Here is a 22,342-nt window from a genome sequence, read left to right as displayed (position 1 = left end):
GTGTGCTGGAGGGAGCTCCTCCTTTCCCCCCCTCCACATGTGCCTGAGGACATTCCTGTCATCACCTGCCCCTCTGCCTAGCAGTCCAGTGGAAGCACTTCCTCCCTCCCCTGTCTGGGGTAAGGCAGGGGGCTTACATGCAGCATGAGGGTTGCAGTTTGGGCACTCAGTCTCTAAAAGGTTCACCATCACTGATATATACCATGGATTAGGTCTATTAAATTCCTAAATTAAGTGCTACCTCTTTTAATCTCTTTTAGAGAGGCCTCCTTGAATTGTCTTATTGGCAATGTCTTTCTCCTCCTTGGATGTGACGTAACGTGTTTTATCCTAGGCATTTGTCTCTATAAGACTGTAAACTCCATCAGTAGAGGACCATCCAGGTCTTATTTAAATTTGGTATTTCCCATAGCACCTATCCAAGGCTACATATACAGTAGATGCTTGATATATGTTTGTTGCCCTGAATGGTTGAATCTCATATACTTCCCTTAAAGGGAATAAAAAATATGAATATAGGTCAAGGAGAAAAACAGTTAGAATACTTTTCACTGAAGCCAACAGATATATTAACACATGTTATTTATTTCAACTATTCAACAGAGGAAAACAACAGAATATTTGATCAGACTAGGTGAACCACAAGGTCCAGAGGAGCTGTAATCTCAGAAATACAACTCCAGTTCTCTCCGTGTGCTCCATTAGGATGGGAGTAGAATGAGCTAGCTGGTAGCTGATGAATCAATAATGATGCCCACAGGCTGACAGTAATTGTAAGGGTGAACCAAATTGATTTTACATTAATGGATCAATTAGTAATTATAAGACCAAGTTTATGTCTCTAAATCAAGCAGGAAAGTAAAATGTTAGTGAAGACTCTATGCTTATGTTGTCTGTTGTTAGCAGTCTACATGAAATGAAATTCAATTAACTTCAAATTAACAAATATGTATTAAGCACCTACTATATGCCCTGAACTGTGAAGTACCAGGGATAGAAAAAAACAACTCCAAAACAAAAACCAGTCCTTGTCCTCAAGGAATTTACATTCTATTACAGAGAAAGAAATATAAAATACATACAAAGTAAGGTAAAATAATTTCAAGAGGGAGATGGTGCTAATAACTTAAGGACTAGGAAAGGAATCAGGAAAGGCCACCTGTAGAAGGTGGTACTCTTCAGTTGTGCTTAAAAGGAATCCAAGAGTTTTGTGAAGTAGAGGACCTTTGACCTTTTTATTTAAAGCCATCTACAATCTGATTCTCACCTAAATTTCCAGAATTTTTCCATATTTGTCATTGTTGACAAAGTAGGGTCAGACTCTTTATGACCCCATTTGGGATTTTCTTGGCAAAGGTACCAGAGCAGTTTGCAATTTCTTTCTCCAGCTCATTTTACAGATTAGGAAAGGGGAAGAACAGGGTTAAGTGACTTGCCCAGGGTCATGCAGTTAGTAAGGGTCTGAGGCTGGATTTGAACTCAGGACCTCTTAACTCCAGGGCTGGTGTTTTATCTACTGAGCCATTCAGCTGGATAAATATATAGGGTACTTTTTTTTGTCTTGTCTACTAGAGCCAATAGATAGCCATTGAAGAATTTTGAATGGAGTGTGTGTGTGTGTGTGTGTGTGTGGGCGCGCGCGCGCGTGTGCATGTGTATGTGTGTGGTGGGGTCACATGGTCAGATCTCTATTTAGGAATATCATCCTGGTAGCTCTATGGAGGCTAGACTGGCAAGGGAAGAGACTGGAGGCTGGGGGATAAAATTAGGAAGCGATTATAATGGTCTGAATAAGAGATGCAACTGACCTGAACTTGGGCAGAAGTTGGTTCTATGAATAGATGGAAGATAGAATGGATTGAAGGGATGTCAGGGAATAGAACTAACAAGTTGTGCAAATGTTATTAAGTTATTAAATAACTGCTAGAAATGGTTAAAGAAAAGTAATGCTGCTGTGGAGGGTTAAAAAAAACCCTCATCTTTGATCTTAGAATGGACACTATGTATTAATTCCAAAGCAGAAGAGAGGCAAGGGCTAGGCATTTGGGGTTAAGTGACTTGCCCAAGGTCACACAGCTGGTCTGAGGCTAGATCTGAATCCAGGATTTCCTATTTCCAGGCACCTATCTGGCCCTCTATGGAGGTTTAATCAACTAACCTGAAAGGGACTAATCAGCAAACTAGATTCCAAAGGCCAAATCCAGCCTATTGGCTATTTGTAAGTGGTGAAATGTTTTTATATTTTAAAATATAAAATTGTATTTGGTTCATGGACCAGTTTGCCGACTGCTGAAGTAGACATTTGGCATTCAGCCTGTAGCCCATATGTTGAATGGAGTTTTCTTGACACCTGAAATCAAGAGATTTCTATCTAAGATGTTTTTACTTGAACCTGTTAGTTAAAACATTAGATTAGCACAGCTAACACATAGAACTAGGTGGGTCACCAAAGTCCGACCAGCTGAAATGTCTAGTTTAAGTGGTTAAACTCTGGGCAATGTTTGGCTCTAGGGGGCATCGCGAATATTCAGACCATTTTATAAAATTGCTACAATGGCAACCGAGAGCCATTATTACTGATATAAATCTGACTTTGGAACTGAGATGTGTCTGACTAAATAAATACATTATGTAAGTCTCAAGAATAATTCAGGCTTTCCAATAACAACATGCTAATGGACCCGATCAGTACTGATCAATGACTGGCTCTGAGTCTCAGACTCTAACTGCACACTTTTGGAAGAATAAAATCGACTAGATTGGGTTTTCTCCCTTTTTCTTTTTGGACTGCCTTTGCATTGCTGTTAAAACACATATCTTTTTTGAATTGCTAACAAATAAATATTCAACACTGTTAATAATGAAAAATTGCCACAGCCCACACACATCTGGAGTTCTTCATGTGTCCCAGTGCTGAAAACACTTGGACACCCCTAAGGCAAGCAATCACTGGGCAAAGAGCTAATCAGGAAAGACATGTGGAGAGTTAAGTTGAGGAAGGGCACAGAAGGCACTCAGCTGATAAGAAGACCCTTAGAGACAGCAAAGAAAGGGGATGCACGAGCTTCTTTCTGCTCTCTAAAGAAACTAAGGGTAATCTGCTTTTCGGGAGACATTCCTGAGGAACCTTTACTTTCTTGTGGTGTCAACAGGCCATTACTCTTCCCTCCCCTGCCCTCTCCTCCATTCATTTTTTTTCATTAGCAAATAGGAAGTATGGATTATATAGAGACAAATATATGTGTGTGTATGTGTGTGTCAGAGAGAGAGAGAGAGAGAGGGAGGGAGGGAGGGAGGGAGAGAAAGAGAGGGAGAGAGAGAGAACGAGAGGGAGAGAGAGAAATAGAGGGGGAGAGAGAGAGAGAGAGAGAGAGAGAGAGAGAGAGAGAGAGAGAGAGAGAGAGAGAGAGAGAGAGAGAGAGAGAGAGAGAGAGAGAGAGAGAGAGAGAGAGAGAGTGGAAGGGGAGAAAGGCAGATAGAGCAATAGAGACACAGAGAGAACAGATCACAGAGTCAGAGAATTACACAGCTGGAGGAAACCTCAGAGACAGACCATCATTTTGCAGTTGAGGAAAATGAGCTTCACTAAGAAGGATAAAATGACTAGCTGAGAGGTAGCAGAGATGGGATGCTATCTCAGGTCTCAGCTCTGTGTCCCATGTTCTTTCTACTACATGAAGTTTTCCCACCTCTGCTCCAGTTACTTCTCAAGTTGGAGATGCCCCCCCCCCCCCGAGTTCCTTCCCCAAATTTCCATTTGATGAACTGCCCACATCAACCATACTCACTCCTAAGTTCAGCTCTGTACTCTACACACTTCTCTCCCTTGCCGCTCTGTGGGTCCCTCCAACCGAACGTAGGCTTCTGGATGGCAAGAACTGTTCTTTTTGCTTGTGTTGGCATTACAAACACTTAGCACAATGCTGGGCAGGGAGTAAGTACTTAATGCTTTATCTAATCTACTCTACTACATAAATTAAGTTCTTCTTATTCATGAATTAGGAAAACACTTTTTGCATTTTAATATGGTATGAAAGGATCAGTACCTATCAGAGTCCTGCTCTCTTACAAGGATTTTTTGCTGTTGTTAGTGATGTCCCACTCTTTGTGACCCCATTTTGGGGTTATTTTGGGAAAGATACTGGAGTGGTTTGCCATTTTTTCTTCATCATTTTACAGATGAAGAATGGAGGCCAATAAGGTTAAGTGACTTGCCCAAGGTCACTCAGCTAATAAGTGTCAGAGGCTAGATTTGAACTCAGGAAGATGAGTTTTTCTGATATCAGGCCTGGGACTCTATCCACTCACCCACCTAGTTGCCTGTTTATTATTAGTCATTTCAGTTTCAGTTGTGTTTGACTCTTTGCGACCCTATTTTGGGGTTTTCTTGACAAAGATACTAGAGTAGTTTGCCATTTCCTTTTTTAGCTCATTTTACAGATGAGGAAACTGAGGTGGATGATTAGGTTTCTCTAAAAAGAGACAAAGCTGTCACTAAGACTTGATTGACCTCTTCTTCTTTTGACCACAGCTTCCTGGTCTTCTAAGAACATTAAAAAATCTTCTCTATGGGAACCCTCTAATTTGGTGGATGTCTAAAGATCAGCTCTCATCCTGTCTTGTTTGACCAAATGTATCCATGTCTGTAGATGAGGTAGGCCAATCTATAGAAGCCGGGTGTCTCCATATCCTTGTTATATATTCATAGGAAGCAAATTTCCTTTTGTTAACTGGTAAATGCCTTTAATATCCTATTCCTAAACTTACAGGGTGCCAGCATCAGACCTCCCCCTAACAAGTGGCATATATGAGAAAAAGAAACTAACAATTTAAAGTTACCAAGTGTATTGTGGAAATTATAGTAAATGAACAAAGCTGTCAGATCAAAAATAATTTGTAACCATGCCAACCTGCAGAAAGGGCAAAATTAAAGTGAGAGAAGCAAATGAGGACCTGACCAAAGAATGCACAAAGAAATTTCCAAAGGAGATACTGTTAATATTTTCAAAATCCTTGTTGAGTATTCAAGCTCCCCACGATTTGCCACCACCCTGCTTTTCTCTCCTTATTCCTCCCTACTTCAGTCCTTTTTCCACTCAGCTGTCAAAGTGATCTTTCTACAGCACAGGTCTGATGCTGCCATGGCTCCCTACAACTTCCAGGATCAAATAGAAGTTCCTCTCTTTGGCATTCCAAGCCTTTTGTAATCTAATTTCAATTATCTGTCCAGCCTTATTGTTGGACATTCTGCTCTAGCCTAAGTCTCCTTTCTGTTCTTCATACATGATATTTCAGTTTCCAACTCCATGACTATTCCTGGGATGCACCTCTTTGTTTCCTTTAAGACTCAGTTAAAGGACCACCTTAGACATGAAGCCTTTACGAATTGCTCAACTGCCACTGCCTGCACCTCCTGCCCCAATCACCTTTGATCTTTTTGTATGTACCTGAGTCCATTTAGGTTGTCTCTCCCAAGCAGATTGTAATGTCTTTGAAGGCAAGCCTGTCTCCCTTTTGTTTTGGGGTCTCCAGGACCTACAACCTGGTGGTTGTAGATTGATGGATATCCCTTCCCTCCATGTATCCTGTGTAATGGAGAGAACACCTTAGACATGCACAGAGCTGCCTTTCCTGACCCTGGCTGACCACATGGATCATCTCAGTACTAAAGGATGCAGGCACTTCAGGATGATGAAACAATTTCCTCCCTGGTCCCTTAGCCCCAAGAATGTTGTCCAGGTAAGGGCCAGGCCAGTTTCAAAAGAAGTGGCTGCCTCTCAGCTCCCCATTGTTCGGCTTTTCCTTTCTCTCAACTTAGCATGTGGTGACTGCTCCTGTCCAGCAGCTAGAGAAAAGGTTCAACTGGATGAACTTGAGTCTGGACTTTAGTTCTCTCTTCTGCTTTGTGTTTCTTTGCCTGTTCATAGGAGATGGAGCTATAACCCTGAGATGGACTCATTGTGAGTTTGAGAAGTCTGGAGATCTTGGGTGTTTGGTCAGTGCTGGAGGTGCCCCAACCCTATAAAACTAAAGAACTCCCCAGAGGAGACAGTCTCTGGCTCTTGGCCCCAAGGATGCCTTACGTGTGAGCCAGGAGGAGACTGTATAGGCAGGTAGAACTAACTAAGGGGAAATGTAAAATATTTAACAATCTCATCATGTCTTGCTGTTTAAAATATCAGCCTCCCAAGAGAGTATAACAGCATTACATTATTGCTGTTGCTTGTTAAGTTTTTGTCAATGAATGCTTGTGGGTCTTGGTTATTTGGAACATTTCCTTCTGTTGAAGAAATAAACAGCTGTCCTGTATCTAATCTACATTGTATAATGTGTATATTCCTATTCACTACTTTTTAGGAAGGCTCTAGACATGACCCAGACCCAAGATTTAAGTAATTTTCCAAAGGCCTATGAAGTCATGGTATCGAAGAGTGTGATATTTTATTAGAGACCAGGATCCCACAGGATGAATTTCATTATCAGGTCTATGAAGAGAGGTCCCTTATGGGAGAGGGAGAGGGAGAGGGCTTGAAGCCTCAGAATCTATGCTTCGGTTAAACTAGGATTCTCTCCATCTCCTGAACATGTCTTAAACCTTTACTCACATTTTTCTCTATACCTGGAATCTTTGTATATATATATATTGAATTGCTGACCACTCTTTAAAGGTTAACCCAAATGTCTCCTCTTTTATCTCCTGATCCTTTAGGAGCTTTCTTTTACTTTTCCCCAGGAACTGACATAGCATTTCTCTAATGCCCAGATGGTATACACAGATATGTCACAGGAAGGGCTCCTCTTTGGTTTCCTTTACAAAGTATGAAATCTTTAGATAAAGTGCAAATTTTTGATTGCCTCATTGATGAGATCATCACGAGGGCAATACCTCAGGGAAATATCCCAGTCCTCTTCCTCTTCAGTTCCTAAGTAAAGAAATCTGTCTTTTTCTTTCTTTCTTTTTTTCTTTTTTCTTTTTTCTTTTTTCTTTCTTTCTTTCTTTCTTTCTTTCTTTCTTTCTTTCTTTCTTTCTTTCTTTCTTTCTTTCTTTCTTTCTTTCTTTCTTTCTTTCTTTCTTTCTTTCTTTCTTTCTTTCTTTCTCTTTCTCTCTTTCTCTCTTTCTCTCTTTCTCTCTTTCTCTCTTCTCTCTCTTTCTCTCTTTCTCTCTTTCTCTCTTTCTCTCTTTCTCTCTTTCTCTCTCTCTTTCTCTCTTTCTCTCTTTCTCTCTCTCTCTCTCTCTCTCTCTCTCTCTCTCTCTCTCTCTCTCTCTCTCTTTCTCTCTCTCTCTCTCTCCCTCTCTCCCTCCCTCCCTCCCTCCCTCCCTCCCTCCCTCCCTCCCTTCCTCCCTTCCTTCCTTCCTTCCTTCCTTCCTTCCTTCCTTCCTTCCTTCCTTCCTTCCTTCCTTCCTTCCTTCCTTCCTTCCTTCCTTCCTTCCTTCCTTCCTTCCTTCCTTCCTTCCTTCCTTCCTTCCTTCCTTCCTTCCTTCCTTCCTTCCTTCTCCTATTTTTCCTCTCTCTCTCTCTCTCTCTCTTCCTCCTCTTCTTCCTTTTTTAGGGACCTAGTTCACCCTCCTTTATAGTATCACTGAAGGTGGGATCCTCCATTCAATTCTCAATCTCTTTTTTATCCTCTACTTTACTGTAAGTTCCTTGAGGGTTACAGATATGTCTTACCTAATACATTTTTTGGGACCTTTTATAATGCATGCATTACCTCCAAAGGAATGCCTGGTATGATACTACTATCACACAATACATCATTTGTTCCTCACAAAAACCTTATTAGGTAGGCATGGATATTATTCCCATGCTAAGGAAATAGAGAAGTTAAGTGACTTGCCTAGGATCACCCAGCTAATCTGAGGCCAGATATGAGTTTGGATTTTCCTGACTCCAAGCCCAATTCTCTATTCACTGTGCCATCTAAGTGCCTCAGTAAGATGAAAGATTAAAGAAAACCATCTGGTTTTCATACAAAATTTGTTTTATAAACAAGACATCGTATTGCCTAGCAATACTATTCAATATGGTGTAATAATTAAACGTATATTCTCATATGTGTGATCTAGTCACATACAATTTAAGAAAAATACGGTTGCAGGGGCAGCTGGGTGGTTTAGAGAACCAAGGCCTAGAGATGGGAGATCTTGGTTTCAAATCTGGCCTCAGATATTTCCTAGATGTGGGACCTTGGTAAAGCACTTCAGTCCAGTTGTCTAGCCCTTACTGCTCTTCTTCCTTGGAACCAACACTTAGTATTGATTCCAGGACAGAAGGAAAAGGTTTATTTTTTAAAAGGAAAAATATAATTTCAGAAGAGATTAAAAACATCACTTACACAGACTAATTTGATTGGGAAGTGTGTAGGCAAAAAGGGGCTGAGACCAGGCTAAATAGATGAAAAATCTGAATGATGGGATAATTTATTATATTATGTTATATCTAGCATTATTAAAGTTTTCCATGGCATATGTAATACTTAAAAACATTAAAATATATATTAAAAATTTAAAAATATATACAATATAGAAACTGGAAATAGACTAGTAACTTCTTTGGAGTGAGAAAACAAAGGTTCACATCTAGATCTAACATTTATTGTCTGTATTACAATGAATAAGTAAGTTAACTGTCCTGAGACTCAGTTTCTTCATTTATAAAATTAGGGAGTAGAAATAGCTGAGCCCTAGGATCCCCCCACCTCAAAATCTATGGTCTTATGAACTGTGTCCTAGGAGAATTTCTTAGGAGACTTGTTTTAATATATAATTTGCATATTGCTTGATCTCATGTAAATGAATGATTCTAAAATGTTTGAAATATTTGTTCTCTTAAGAAATCCAGACATTATCCAGCTATTTTGATTAGCTATTAATTGATTTAGAACACTTGTTTTTAAATGGACCAGATATAACTAATTTCATCCCAGTCTCATTAGATTTATACTAAATTTTAAATTAGTGGAATCTAAATAAATGAGGCTTTACAGGATCTATCCAAAGTGCTAAATATTGAATACTAATGACCCAATTTTGACCTTTCCTGTAGTTGCCTTCAATCTTGATTTTACAGGCTGAAGAGCATGGAACAGAGTTTGTACTGACATCTACTAATGCATCCTGATAATCCATTATTTATGACAGTGGCATCTATTACAATTGCCCAGAATTCCCTTTGGCTGCCAGGTCTTCCCAGTCTTCAGAAGACTAAGAAACAAGAACTTATTCAGAATACATATGATATGTGTTTATATTTTTCCTACCTCTCTGGAAATACCACACTGGACTATTTAAGAAGTATTCTCCTTTAAACAGCAGATTTCCTCACTGTACATCACTTCAGCCAGTATTGCTTTGCAATGATGCAAGTAAAACATTGTATGTAGCAAAGTCCTACCATGGTGTCCCGTGTCGATATTGAACCCTTCAGCTCTCTGCCAGGGGGGCACTGACTCTAGCTAGGGACTAGCTGGTCCTAAAAGTCTGTTTTTAGGAAATGCCACTTGGTAGGCTATATCTGTAGTCCAAAGGACCCTGGAGCAGAGTGGAGAGCAATGGGCAATGACGAGTGAGGCATACGTTTGGCGACTTACCTCCATGTTGTACTTTTCTACGGTCCTTCTTAAAGGATCTACAGCCTGCCAGCAAATCAAGATGCAAAGATCGATCAGTAGCATCCCTCCAACAATCACTAGCAGCTTCTGGTCTTTAATGATCTGAAGGGACAAGTAAGAGTAGAACAGAGAGCAGAAGTGACTTAGAGGTTTCCACAAGGTAGTTGAAGGGATGTGATCCACTATGGGGTCTTTAAATACTATCTCCACAAATTTCTTCCCTTTTTTTTACATTTTCATTTTGAGGTGGACTGGGAAATGAGAGATGGTGTACATATTTGAGCATTTGTGTTTTGGTCTCCTGTGATCCTTGGTATCCTTTTTGAGATTTTCACCCTCTTTGGAAGGGTGACATATAGATTCCCAGATTAGTGTCAAAAGGGTCCGTATGAACCATGAATTCCATCTCCCAATCTCTAGAGTGCTAGTCTTGCCATCAAGAAGATCTGAATTTATATATATATATATATATACTCTTACCTTCCATCTTAAAATAAATACTGTGTATTAGTTCCAAGGCAGAAGAGTGATAAGGGCTAGGCAATGGGGTTAAGTGACTTGCCCAGGATCACACAGCTAGGAAGTGTCTGAGGCCACATTTGAACCCAGGACCTCCCATCTCTGGGCCTGACTCAATCCACTGAGCTACCTAGCTGCTCCCTCTGAATTCAGATATGATTACTAACTGTGTGACCCTATGCAAGTCACTTGACTTCTGTCTGCCTCAATTTCCTCAACAGGTCCAACCCTATCACTCTTCCACACTCACTCAATAAATTCTAGGGGTTCCCTGTCACCTATAAATGATTCTAGTTGATGTTCAAAGCCCTTCATAACCTAGTGCTCCACCCTCCACCTCTCCATGCTTCTTACATTGCCCTGCTGCTCTCTACCTCACATATACTCTCTGATCCACAGGCACTGGTCTCCTTGCTATTTCTCATACGAGACTTTCCATATCTTGGTTTGGGGTATTTTCAGTGCTGTCCTCCCTGCCTAGAGTACTCTCCTTTCTCCTTTTTGACTCCTGACTTCTCTGGCTTCCTTCAGGTCTCAGCTAAAATCCCACCTTAATCAAATGCCTCTTAATTCTAGTACCTTGCTGTGGATTCCAGGTTAAGAACTCCTTGCCCAAGGGCTCAGAAGGCCACATTTCAGGAGTGACTCTGCCAACTAATAACTGTGTAACCACGGGAAGGGAATTTCCCTTCTTTGGTCTCAGTTTCCTCTCCTGTAAAATGAGGAGTTTGAATAGGATAACCTAGAGGGTTTTAACATTCTGTGAGAGAAAACAATAGCTGGTTGTCCATCCTGAGGGCTTTTGCTCTCTACAGATGGGTACAGAACTGCTGTCCTAATTTGAGATAAAAATACTATCTTCAGGGGCAGCTGGGTAGCTCAGTGGATGGAGAGCCAGGCCTAGAGACAGGAGGTCCTGGGTTCAAATCTGGATTCAGACACTTCCTGGCTGTGTGACCCTGGGCAAGTCACTTCACCCCCATTGCCTAGCCCTTATCACTCTTCTGCCTTGGAACCAATACACAGTATTGATTCTAAGACAGTAAGGGATTAAAAAAAATACTGTCTTCCTTGGGCCTTTGTGAAGCTTGGGATGAAAGCATATTAGCACAATTAGGATATAGAAGATGTTACTTTGGTAGGTGACAGTGTGATGTAGTGGGTAGATTGTTGGACTTGGAGTCAGGAAGACCTTGGTTCAAATCTCCCCTCAGATGCTTATTAGCTGTGTGACCCCAGATAAGTCACTTAACCTGCTTCCTCATCTATAAAATGAGGGTTTTGGCCTCGATGACCTCCAAGATTCCCTTCCAGATCTAAATCTATGAACATGAGGTTCATTTTGAGTGCAATGTCATAGTTTAAAAGCCTCGTGAATGGGAAATCATAAACCAGAGTTTGTAGATGGATGACAATCCTGGCAGAAACTTCCTCCATTAGCAACAGAGCTTTCCAAGAAGCAAAACTGAATTTATTTTCACGCCCAGGTGTGAATGATTTAATTTTGGAAAGGAGGATATTGATGTCCCAAGGTAAGAACAAAGGCTAACTAGAGGGTTCAGTTTGGATTAGTCAGAATGCACCAGGAAAACTCCCCACTGACTAGAGACGGGAGGCTGCACTGGAAATGGGGAAGATTTTAATTAAATGTAGTCCAACAAATATGTATTGGATAATTATGCTAGACCTACAATCTTGTGGGAGAGAGAAAACAAATAGAAAGAAAATTATAATACAAGATATAATATTATAATATGCCCTGGTTGGGCACAGAACTTAGCTTGATAAAAATGATTATGTAGCTCATAAGTATGTTTTTTGAACACCCCTAAAATATAACCAAGGTTTGTACACACCTGGACTGCTAAAAATATGATAAGTTCAAAGGACAGAGGGGCATGGTGTTTTAATGTCCCAGAAGTCCTGGCAGAAGGAAAGGATGATTCTGGAATGGATAACCCGAGGAAAGGGCTGGAGACAGCAGTGCTTTCTGCAGAACCCTTCACTGATGGTTAGATTACTCTAGTATAATTGTTCAGTTTGGTATACAGCATCATTCTACTCCTCTCCACCTAGAATCATGTTGTTTAGTCAGTTTTTTCAGTCATGTCTGACTCTTTGTGGCCTGTGTTAGAATTGGTATTAAATATTGGTTCTAAAGCAGAAGAGCGGAAGGGGCTTGGCAATTGGGGTTAAGTGACTTGCCCAGGGTCATACAGCTAGGATGTGTCCGAGGCCAGATTTGAACCCAGGTCTGGCACTCTACCCACCTTGCTTCCCCTTTACCTTCACTTAGAATCTCTAGTTTCCTTCAAAACTCAGCTCAAACATTGCCTTCTATGTGAGGCTTTTCCCAGTCCCTTTCCAGTTGCTAATGCTTTCTCCTCAAACAACCTCATATTTATTTTGTGTAGACATATATGTTGCCTCCTTGTAGGGAAGGTAAACAAACTCTTCAAGGACAAGAATATTAATTTTTATGGTTTATTCCCACATACTAGTACGATGCCAGGAAAAGAGGAGACATTTACTAAATGCTTGTTGGTTGATCCAGCCTCAATACCTCTGTTGTTGACTGACTCTTTGTTATCCCATTTGGGGTTCTCTTGTTGAAGATACTGGAGTGGTCTGCTTTTTTCCTTCTCCAGATTATTTTACAGATAAGAAATGGAGGCCAACAGGGTTAAGAGACTTGCTCAGGGTCATACAGTTAAGTGTCTGAAGCCAGATTTGAACTCATGAAGTTGAATCTACCTGACTCCAGGTCTGGCACTGTGCCATCTAGCTACCTCTACTGATGGGTAACTCACTACTACTTTTTTAAACCCTTACCTTCTGTCTTAGAACCAATATTAAGCATCACTTCCAGGGCAGAAAGCTGTAAAGGTTAGACAATTTGGGTGAAGTGACTGGTCCAGGATCACACAGCAAGGATGCATTTGAGGTCACATCTGAACCCAGGACCTCCCATCTCCAAGCCTGGCTTTCTATCCGCTTAGCCACCTAGCTGCCCCTAACTCATTACTCCTTGAAGCAGTCTGTGTTAAAACTGTATCTGGTTCCCTCTGATCCCCCCTCTCTACCCTGCTAGTTAGTATATTAAATTTATAAGCAGTTAATAGGCAGGAACAATTGCAGGAAGTAAGATTGCAAAGGGGAACCAAGATGTCATGTACAAACCATCCCAAAGATCAGAGGAGCATAACTTGCAAATTGTATCATAAATCAATAAAAAAATCACTTCCTAGTAATATGTGTGAAATCAGAGGAAGCCATCCAGACCTTCCTTTCAGGGCCTTTTGGTTCTATGATATGAAAACCTCAGATAAATCTGCAGGAAGACCAGCTAATGCAGAATGTTACCAAACACTTTGAGATGAGGCATTTATGTTAACTTTAATGTTTCCCTAACAACTCTGAGATGATTTGAATGCAGTAGTGAAATAACCCCAAGGTGGCACGGATAGGTGTTTGTTTGCCTGTCGTCGTGCTCCAAACTCCATAAAAGGAGGTCTCACATTCCTGTTCCCCGAGTGTTCTTTGATTTTCATCTGGTTCCATGGTGCTGTGTCCCCCCCAATTCTAATTCATGGTTATGGGAGTGATTCTCTGGGTTATTTCTCTCCCCATCCTCTTCCCTACACTGCCTGCCTTCCTCTCCCACTTTGTCCTTCTCCCCAAGCCATCTGCCTTTGTACTCCCTGCTCCCCATCACTTATCACTTTACCTTTTGTGCCTCTTTGCCTCCATCTACACCCTCTGGGCCTTAGTAAAGAATGACTGAAGTCTCACTTCCCGCTGCCATTATGGTATTTCCCAGCAAGAACACAAAGAACCAGGTGTGCCTGTCCCACTTCATAATTTCATAAGTTAATGAGCAATTCATAGTCCATTCCATTTTTTGTTCAGTACTAATTGTTAGAAAGCTAATCTTTGTATTGAACAAAAATTTATTTATTTTATCTTTTTTTCCCTTAAAAAAAAACCTTACTTTCTATCATAGAGTCAAATTTATGTATTGATTCCGAGACAGAAGAGTAGTAAAGGTTAGGCAATGGGGGTCACACAGCTATGTAACAGTTAAAAGAGTGGTTGCCTTAAACTGTGACTGTGAAAATATGGTTTCAAGACTTTGAATTGTCAAAACTGTAAAGATAATTTTTAGTGTCTTGATTTTATATCAAAATAAAGTGGTTGACATGGGAAAAATTCCCAAATATGAAATACCCAAGTCAGCTGGGTTTTATGGAAATTTTAATTAATATAAATTAAGGAATTAAGAAAAAAAGAAGAGAGAATAAGAGAAATATAGTATGAAGGGCAAGAGAGAGATCAGTCAGTCTTTAATCACTCACCACAAGATCCTTCCAAGCAAAACTCTAGTGTTCATAGAGCCCTCCAATTCAGCTTTCTAGGTTGGAATATTTTCAGCCACTGAGAGAGAGACCAGCCTCCAATTCAGCTCCATAGCTGAATTAAGTTCAGAGGCCTTCTGACCTCCTTTTAAAGAGAATTTTCTCGTATGTCACCTCTCCTAAGTTTTCACATATACCAATCACAGTAGACGTTTTCACAGGACTGAGCATTCTTAATTCACATCTTCTTTAGTGCTCAACTTCTCTGGGTAGACTAAAACCTCACACCTCTTTTGTTAAGCTTGTCCCTGGCAAGTTTGCAAGTTGCCTGACCTTTTAGTGATTAATTTGACCTTCATAGGTACTTAGCACCCTTTTGTATTAGATCTAAAAATAGACCTAGCTTAAGGGCTTGGCCTCACTATAAGTATGAGTTAAGTACTTTTTCATTGTTCAGCAAGGAGTTTTACAACTTTATCTTCCCCTAAAGTATGCTTAAGTATGGGTGGAGTAATGTAAAGTTCTCACATACATTCCTGACTAAGTACCTTCATTGTTTAAAATGGGGAATAGCCTTAAACCAAATGTTCTAAGGTAGAGTCTGAGAATTTTTTAAGATTCACAAGTCTGAGAAATTTTAAGATTCACAGCTAAGAAGTGTCTGAGGCCAAATTTGAACCCAGGATTTCCCATCTTCAGGTTGACTTTCTATCCAGTGAACCACCTAGTTGCCTCCTCTCCCTGTACCTTTTTCCAACTAGTTCTGTGTTGTTGTTGTTTAGTCATTTCAGTTGTGTTTGACTCTTCATGACTCCATTTGGAGTTTTCTTGATAAAGATACTGGAGTGGTTTGCCATTTCCTTCCTCAGCTTATTTTACAGATGAAGAAAGTGAAGCAAACAGGTTTAGAGGACATGCCCAGGGTCACACATCCATAACGTGTCTGTGGCCAGACTTGAACTCAGGTTTTCCTGACTCCAGACCCAGTGCTCTATCCATTGTTCCCAACTATGTTCCAGGGCAAAGCAAAGTAGGTCTCATCTATCTTTTACACTTTAATTCTAAATATGTAAAGAAAGTTTCCCAAAGTCTGACTCTGATGTATTTTTAGGACATGAAATTGATCCTGGATTTTTCAGGGCTCTGGTGGCACACCAAATTTCAGGTAAGTTCTACCAAGCAGACAAATTTTGAGTATTTTTGAGTTTCCAGAACCATCCTGCATTTGCTTTTTGAGGAGCAATCTATTTAAGTCCAGAGAGATTCAACACTAGCAGGTTGACCAATATAGAATGAATTCATTGGCCATAGCAAGTGATGAAACAAAAATTAAGGTATCACGATGGCATCTTCTCTTCTCCTAGCTAAACATCCCCAATCACTTCAAATTGATTACTGTATGGTATAGTTTCCAGTCCTCTCACTATCCCAGATACCTTCTCAGGACATGGTCAGCCTTGTTCAAATACTTTGCTTCTTGAATTGAAGCAGCATTACTTTATTGATTTGGGTGCTCCCTCATAGAGTAGGTAAGGAGGTACACTGTAACCCATCCTGTCTTCTCATTTTGTGTGATTCTTGGTCACACCATTACAAAAATATTCTAATAGAGAATCTACTCAATATGCCAGAAGCTGCTGTTTGGGTCTTCTAACATCTTGTTGGTATCGGTGCAATACCTCGGCTGATCTATTATATCTGTCTCCCACTTTATTGCTGGACCATGTCCTTTCTTGATCATATGATCTTAGATGATAATCCCTACATCTGAGGAAAAATGTATTGTAGAAGATAGAGGCCCTGTCTTAATTCAGGAAGACATGGTTAAACCATAGACAAAGTGCTTAATCCCTCAGTTCTCCAGAAAACTCTCTAAGTCTCTCTTATAGACAAGTTGGTGATCTGCATTAATAGTGGGAGTTACCACACTGAGAGTTCCCCAAGAGGAGAAATCACAGACCTAGACCAAAAAAATCCTTCAGTCTACTTCTTTTCTACAAGAAGATTATAGATAGGAGATGTTGAAGTGATGGTGTTCTGGAGAAATAGCAGGGCAGAAAGGAGAGGATACCAAGCAGGAGGAATTGGCATGACTAGAAAATAGATAGCCTACTGGAAAGAGAAATAGTTGGCCAGAAAAGCAGACCCAAGTAAATGACATAATTTCAAGGGCATTTACATATAAAACTGGAAAGAGAACAAGAACTGGCCAGAAAATGAAACATATTTACCATCATTTCTACCATAAACTCTTTCTTAGAATGACAGAGGAATCATTGCATTTGAGCAGAAAAAGCATTTAGGCTGAAGTCAAGAAGTGTGGTCGGGCCATTCAGATATATCTGTGCTGGAAGTGACATAGTTTAAAAAACGGAGTTGATTTTCAATGAAGTCCAAACAATTGGGAAACAATCATAGATGATTTTTAAAACAACAATTACAACAATAACAAAAATGACAGTATTTACAAGTTATTATTTATATATATACATTTTTTAAAAGACCACATAGAATGCATTGAGAGTATTGTCAGCACCATGGTCAGTGGTTGGCACAAAATTGAGTTAGCACTGAAAGTTACAAATTTCAGTAGAGTGGTCCCATCTGGGGCTGCATGATGCCCTAAAGCATGCCAGAGTTAGAATCAAGAATACTTAGGGAGGAAGGAGGACTGTTACTGAACCCAGAAGGTTTAATTAGTCTGGCCCACTTTTCTGCTTTTCAGTAGTCTGGATTCACAAAATGACACCAAAACCCAAATGAGACTCTGAGTTAAGGAAGAGTTTTTATACACTAGGTTTTCTGAGTAAAGATTTCCCTTATATGGGCATGTCTTTTCTGTCTCTTCTTTGGTGTGCTAAACCAGAAGTGTCAAATACAGGGCTTACTGGCAGCATGAGAATTCTATCATTCCTGAGTGCCTCAGAATCAGATTAAAATATAACTGGGAAATATTTAACAACAACAAAATGCCATAAAACATAATGTTAATTTGTGGATTCCTAAGGCAATATGAGTTCTATAAGGATCTTTATGTATGATTTAGTGCCTCCCTCCCTTTCTATTTGAATCTGACATCCCAGTGCCAAACAATAAAGTTGTGTGTGTGTCTGTGTGTGTGTGTGTGTGTGTGTGTGTGTGTGTGTGTGTGTGTGTTTCTACAAATTCCTTCTTGTATCTTGTGACTCATGGAAGAATTAAAGACATTCTCCATGTGACAAGGATGAGTGGTAAAGAAGTTTTGTGATTCCAAGTATATTGATAATAAGGCTCAGTTCTGAGACTGTCCTATCCCTCTAAGGATATGTTTTGAGAGACAAGGTGCTGTGTTCAGTACTGGAGATACTCTTTCAACCTGAACTCAAAAACTCAGAACTTTGAAGCATCTTTATCTTATTTTTTTGAAACTCTCACCTTCCATCTCAAAATCAATACTGTGTATTGATTCCAAGGCAGAAGGGCAATAAGGGCCAGACAATGGGAGTCAAGTGACTTGCCCAGGCTCACACAAGCTAGGAAGTGTCTGAGGCCAGATTTGAATCCAGGACTTTTTATCTCTAAGCCTGCCTTTCAATCCACAGAGCCACCTAACTGCCCCATGGAGTATCTTTCTTGAAGAAAGCAAGTCCCTCAACTTCCCACTGACATGTTTATTGCCATGATATGGCATGGAAAGCAGTAGAACTATGATTTACAAGAATCTCTTTAGGATTAGGAGAGCTCCCAGGGTCTTCTACAAATGGAGGTCTCAGGAACAGGAGTTTAAGGCATGGGTCAAGGGGTCTGTGCAAGTAAAAGGTTTAAGCACTCAAAGACAGAGATGCAATCATGATTCAGAGGAAAGTGTAGGTCTGGGAGCCAGTAGGTCAGAACAAGGAAGAGAGAGAGACAAGGGAAGCAACAGACGTCCAGATCATTCAAAAAGGAGCAAGGTACAGCAGAACATGCCTTCAGGAACCTAATCCTTAGATGGGAGGATGTTTATCATCTTTTTTATTTTATATTTTCTGTCTAAATAGGAAGAGATTTCAGAATTTAGGACTTCAGGTGTAAGGGAAAGTGGGTGAGACACAGATTAATGAGTGTAGGACAAAGCTACAGATGGAGCCCTACATACCTCAGAAGAGAAACCTAAAGTAAATTCATATCTCATTACAGAGGCTTTTCTCATATCAAACACTTCATAGAAATAGACATATTTAGTTTAGTAATGTAAGGAGGTTTACTTGTATAGAATGTTGTTTATAAACTTATCGACTGGCCTATTATTAAAGTCTCCTAAATTAGTCTCTTTTCTAGGTTCTTCTCTCTCCAATTCACTTTTCACAGTACTTATAGAATATTTCTCCTAATTAACAGGTACAAACACACCAGGCTTAAGTGGCTCTCCATTGCCTACCAAGAACAAAATTCCTTAGCATGACATTCGAGTCCTTCCACAATCTAGAACAATTCCACCCTTCTGGTCTTATCTCACATTATTCTCCTTCCCTCACTGCATTTCTGCATAACTAGTCTCCTTGTTACTTTCCAATTTTGTTTTGCTCACATTTGGAACATTTTTGCCCATTGAAATCCTTTTCTTTCAAGGTTCAGCCTCCACCATGGAGTCTTTCCTGAGCCTTCCCTCCTAGAAGTTATCCTTTCCAATCTATATGAGATTGCTTAGTGTCTGTAATATTGATTGGGAAAGGAAATGGAGGAGCATAAAGGAGAGAGAGAATTTGGAACTGAAAAAAATTAAAAATGTGAACAATCCATTTTTATGTGTAATTAGGGAAGAAAATAAAATATTAAAACAATCTAAACTGTTACCTTCCACCTTAGAATCAATACTATGTTTTGGTCCCAAGGTAGAAGAGTGGTAAGGGCTAGGCAATGGGGGTTAAGTGAGTTGCCAGGGTCACCCAGCTAGGAAGTGTCTGAGGTCAGATTTGAACCCAGGACCTCCCATCTCTAGGTCTGGCTCTCAATCCACTGAGCTACCCAGCTGCCAAGTAAAAAAAAATTTTTTTTTAAAGTGAACCTTTCCTCTTAAAAGCTCCTATAACACTCTTTAATGCTCTCAGTCAGACTGTAATCAAAGGACTAGATCCTAGATCTATGGTGCTAAGCTTGAAGATATAAAATTGGAAGGGATCTTAGAGGCATGAGCTTGATTCCTTCCTGTTATTCCTTGAAGGGATATTAAGTGGAATTCTTTGTCTATGCTAAAAACACAACAGTTCCTAAATCATAGATTCCCAGGACCTCAGAAGACACCTGCCTGATGTACGAATCCCCTCTGTAATCTGTATGCCAAGAGTTTAAGTGATGGGGGAAGTAATGATCTCAAAAGGCAACCAATGAGGAAACTGAGAACTAAGAAGTAAAAGGACTTGTCTGAGGTTATACAGGTAGTAAGTAGTAGAATCAGATTTGAATTCTGGGCCTCTAAGTCCAAACTAGTGCCCTTTCCATTGTAATGTAATATGAGTGGTAGTATGGTACAGTTGAAAAAATGTTAGATTTAGAGTTAAAGGCATAGGTTCAATTTCCAGTACAGAAGACAGAGATTCCTGTTTCCTTATCTATACACCCCTCTATTCCCTTAATTGAGACTTAATGTTTTATTTAAAAATATACGGGGAATACATTTGTTTTTCATGAAATAACTGTTATAAAATTATTATGTTATTATATTTATTATAATTATTATATTATTATATTATTATCACTTAGTGGAGAGGGCACAGGACTTTGAACTAAGCTCAAATCCTCACTCAGATAACTTGTTAGGTGTGTGACCTTGGACAAATCATCTAATTTATCTATGCTTTAATTTCATCATCTGGAAAATGAGTTGGATTTGATGATCTCTACAATACCATTCAGTTCTACATCTATGACTCAGATAATACTTCCATATATATTAAGTCACTGATTTGCACCTTACCAATGGGAAAGCTGTGATTAATGTGAATAGAGGTTGGATTGACTTTTGCTTAGCAAAGTCTTTTTTAGTAGTGCAAAGTAATAGTGTAAATTCAAATGAGGTAGGAGTGAAAATACTTAAGGTCATAGACTAATTTTGAGAATTTTCAAGCTTCAATGTATTTCTCCTCAATTATATTAAAATGTTTTATTTCTGAAAGTTAAATTTGATGGGGCAGCTAGGTAGCATCATGGATAGAGTACCAGGCTGGAGTCAAGAGGACCAGGGTTCAAGTCTGGCCTTAAACATTTCCTAGCTATGCAATCCTGGACAAGTCATTTAACCCTTATTGCCTAGCCTTTGTTCTTATGCCTTAGAATTGATATTAAGACAGAAGGTATGGTAGCTAGATTGGCCTGGAGTCAGAAAGACTTGAGTTAAAATCTAGCCTCAGACACTTCCTAGCTGTGTGACCCTGGGCAAGACACTTAATCTCTGTTTGCCTTAACCCACTGGAGAAGGAAATGGTAAACCACTCCACTATCTTTGTCAAGAAAACCCCATGGACAGTATTGGTGTGCTATGGTTCATAGGGGCATGAAGAGAACATGGCTGAACAACAACATAGATATGCTGCCTCCTTGATCCTCATGGCAACCTCGTGAGGGAAGTGCTACTATCATCCCAGATTTACAGATGAGGAAATGAGACCAAGAGAAGTTCAATAATTTACCTGGGGACACACAGACAGTAAATATCTGAATGAGGTGACATTTGAACTCAGATCTTTTTGACTTGGTTCAGGGCACTTACCTATTGCATTGCTTAATTGCTATCATGGCACAGAAAACTGGGCAGGAGTAAAGTAGAAGAAAAAATTGTCCTTTCCTGGTTATCTTCCTTCCCTCATCCCTACTTCCCTGCTTGGTACAGGGAAAAGAGGACAGAAGGACTTGACCTGGTAATTTAGAAAGGGAAATAGAAGCCATTTTGGGAGAATTGTAAGTAGGCAGCTGAAAGTATAACCTGCTATTGAGATGACCACAGGTCATCATGCCTTGGGCATGTCATAAAAACTCTCTGGGCCTTAATTTCTCCATTAGTTAAAAGAGAGAGTCAGTTGAAATAATCTCCAGAGTCACGTTTAGTGCCAAAATTCCATGATTCTGAGTTATGGAAAACCTCAGTTATATAAACAATTATATTTGTGACATTTGTTGTTATTTAAATGTCTGACTTTATCAGTGATTCAGTCTTAATTTCCTGGGGCTCTGAGTGGGAAAAGTAATATGCCCCTGGCCACACTAGTGGCTAGCTAGTATGTATTAGAGATGAGATTCTAACCTGAGTTTTCCTGACTTTAAGGCTAGCTTTTGTTCAGTCAGTCTGACTCTCCATGTCCTCTCAGAGGTTTTCTTGGCAAAGATACTGGTGTGTTTTGTCATTTCCCTCTCCAACTCATTTTATAGATGAGGAAACTGAGGCAAACACGGGTAAGTGACTTGCCCTGGGTCACACAGCTAGAAAGTGTCTGAGGCCAGATTTGAACTCATGAAGATGAGCCTTCCTGATTCCAAGCCCAGTGCTCTATCCATTGCTCCACCTAACTGTCCCTTAAGGCCAGCAGTCTTTATTTATTAGGCTACATTGCCTCGCAAATCAGCCTTATCTAATATTAAAACATGTCTCTAAGAACTCCTAAGCAACAGAATGAATGGATGGTTTTCAATAATTTTAGTTCATTTTAATTCAACCACCATTAATAAAGGGCCTACTGTGTGTAAGGCACTGTTGAATACAAGTCACTATTGGGATATGGCGGCCAAAATAGCCAGTACCTTTCAGGTGGCATTACCAGAAGCACAGAGTCCTGAATGAGAGAGGTGATTGTTTGATTTTACTGTGCCTTGATCAGACCATATGTATAATACAAACTTAATTAACA

At 39.9% G+C, this 22,342-nt stretch overlaps 1 protein-coding gene across 1 annotated transcript in view; it reads right to left on the bottom strand.

The window, feature by feature from the left end:
* Window positions 1-7,500: 7,500 nt before the first annotated feature.
* GABBR2 (gamma-aminobutyric acid type B receptor subunit 2) overlaps window positions 7,501-22,342 on the bottom strand; it is a 737,774-nt gene continuing 722,932 nt past the window's right edge. Inside the window, exon 13 of the mRNA XM_056806338.1 lies at window positions 7,501-9,711. Within this exon, the coding sequence (XP_056662316.1) occupies window positions 9,454-9,711 (258 nt within the window). The 3' untranslated portion in view covers window positions 7,501-9,453. The remainder of the gene's footprint in view (window positions 9,712-22,342) is intronic.

This window comes from Monodelphis domestica, chromosome 7 (genome assembly GCF_027887165.1).
Source record: "Monodelphis domestica isolate mMonDom1 chromosome 7, mMonDom1.pri, whole genome shotgun sequence".
In the NCBI taxonomy this organism is placed as follows: Eukaryota; Metazoa; Chordata; class Mammalia; order Didelphimorphia; family Didelphidae; genus Monodelphis; species Monodelphis domestica.
Note: the sequence above shows the minus strand (reverse complement) of the source record. Positions and strands in the feature narration are given on the sequence as shown.